Here is a 1,194-nt window from a genome sequence, read left to right on the forward strand (position 1 = left end):
GGTCTGCCACATGCCAGCACTGTCGAGGAGAGAGGAGGAAAAAACAGATGAAGGTGGATTAAACAGGTACAACTGAGAAAGGTGCCCTGTAAAGAACCTCTGTACTACTGTAAATACACAACTCGAGCCAGATGCACCAACTTGTCTTGACTAAGCTTGATCCTGAGGTTTCAGCTAATATGAGCCTTTTAAAAATCTTATGCAGCTTGAAACCACCAAACCAAGCACAACTCAGCTATCCACATTAATGTATTGTGAGTAAACCTAGCAGTATGCGCCATCTTGCTAATGTGTCCTTTAGCAGCAAGCTCAGGCTGATAAAACCTTATGAAAAGTAATTTTGTCATTAAAATAAAAAACAAATTGAATTGAATTCAATCTGTAAACAATGTAGGGGATTGCTTCAGTCGGTTATTTAAAAACGCAGAATGTTGTCTTCAGTGACAGAGGCTGTGTGATGATGGCCAACATTTTTACTTTACACCTGCTCTTCACTTGTTGTATGGAGAACTAGCTTTAAGCTTAAGTGGTTGAAGTTGCTTAAAAATCAGCCGATAACACCACGGTATGACATATTTAGCTAAAGAACTGGCCTCAGTTTGGAAGATTCAGCTTTTCCATCATTTAGCCATTGTTCTTTCATATGTCTGACAGTTTGAGAAGGCAAGAGGAAAGAAATCTCCACTGACTAATAATAGGACAAACTGTTCAACGTTTAGAAAAAAGAAACAAAGTGAATGAGCAGACAAACTGGGAACATGTCTGTTATGTTTGTTAAATGTGAAAATGAGGAAGTTAAATTTGTCACATCAGCAGAGAAATACCACACTGCTCTAAGAATCAAACTCTCATAATACACGCTGCCTGTAGCTGCAGAGGACTCTTCAGTGGATTTCAAAGCCATTTTTTCAAAAGATCAACTACTCTAATATTAAGCAACAGAAGTAAAGTGCCAAAACACAAATATCCCAACATTCCAATTCCTTTTATTAAACCGCTGAACTCGTCGTTTCCTTCCAACTCAGGACTGCAAGGTACTTACCAGTACTAATGATTCCAGTGTTTCCCCACACAGACTTTAGTTGGGTGGGCCAGCAAGGTATATTTACTGCCAACCAGGTTTTGGCTGTTCAATCTATCCGGGTTGCCGTTGTTGCAGCCCTCGATATCAATCAGCTGCATCCCTCTACAGAG

General features: G+C 39.9%; 1 protein-coding gene across 1 annotated transcript in view; it reads right to left on the bottom strand.

Moving 5' to 3' along the window:
* impdh2 (IMP (inosine 5'-monophosphate) dehydrogenase 2) overlaps nt 1-1,194 on the bottom strand; it is a 19,980-nt gene that overhangs the window by 4,126 nt on the left and 14,660 nt on the right. Inside the window, exon 10 of the mRNA XM_013910248.1 lies at nt 8-19. Within this exon, the coding sequence (XP_013765702.1) occupies nt 8-19 (12 nt within the window). The remainder of the gene's footprint in view (nt 1-7; nt 20-1,194) is intronic.

Source organism: Pundamilia nyererei, unplaced genomic scaffold (assembly GCF_000239375.1).
Source record: "Pundamilia nyererei isolate P.nyererei 1_Seehausen unplaced genomic scaffold, PunNye1.0 scaffold00039, whole genome shotgun sequence".
Lineage (NCBI taxonomy): Eukaryota > Metazoa > Chordata > Actinopteri > Cichliformes > Cichlidae > Pundamilia > Pundamilia nyererei.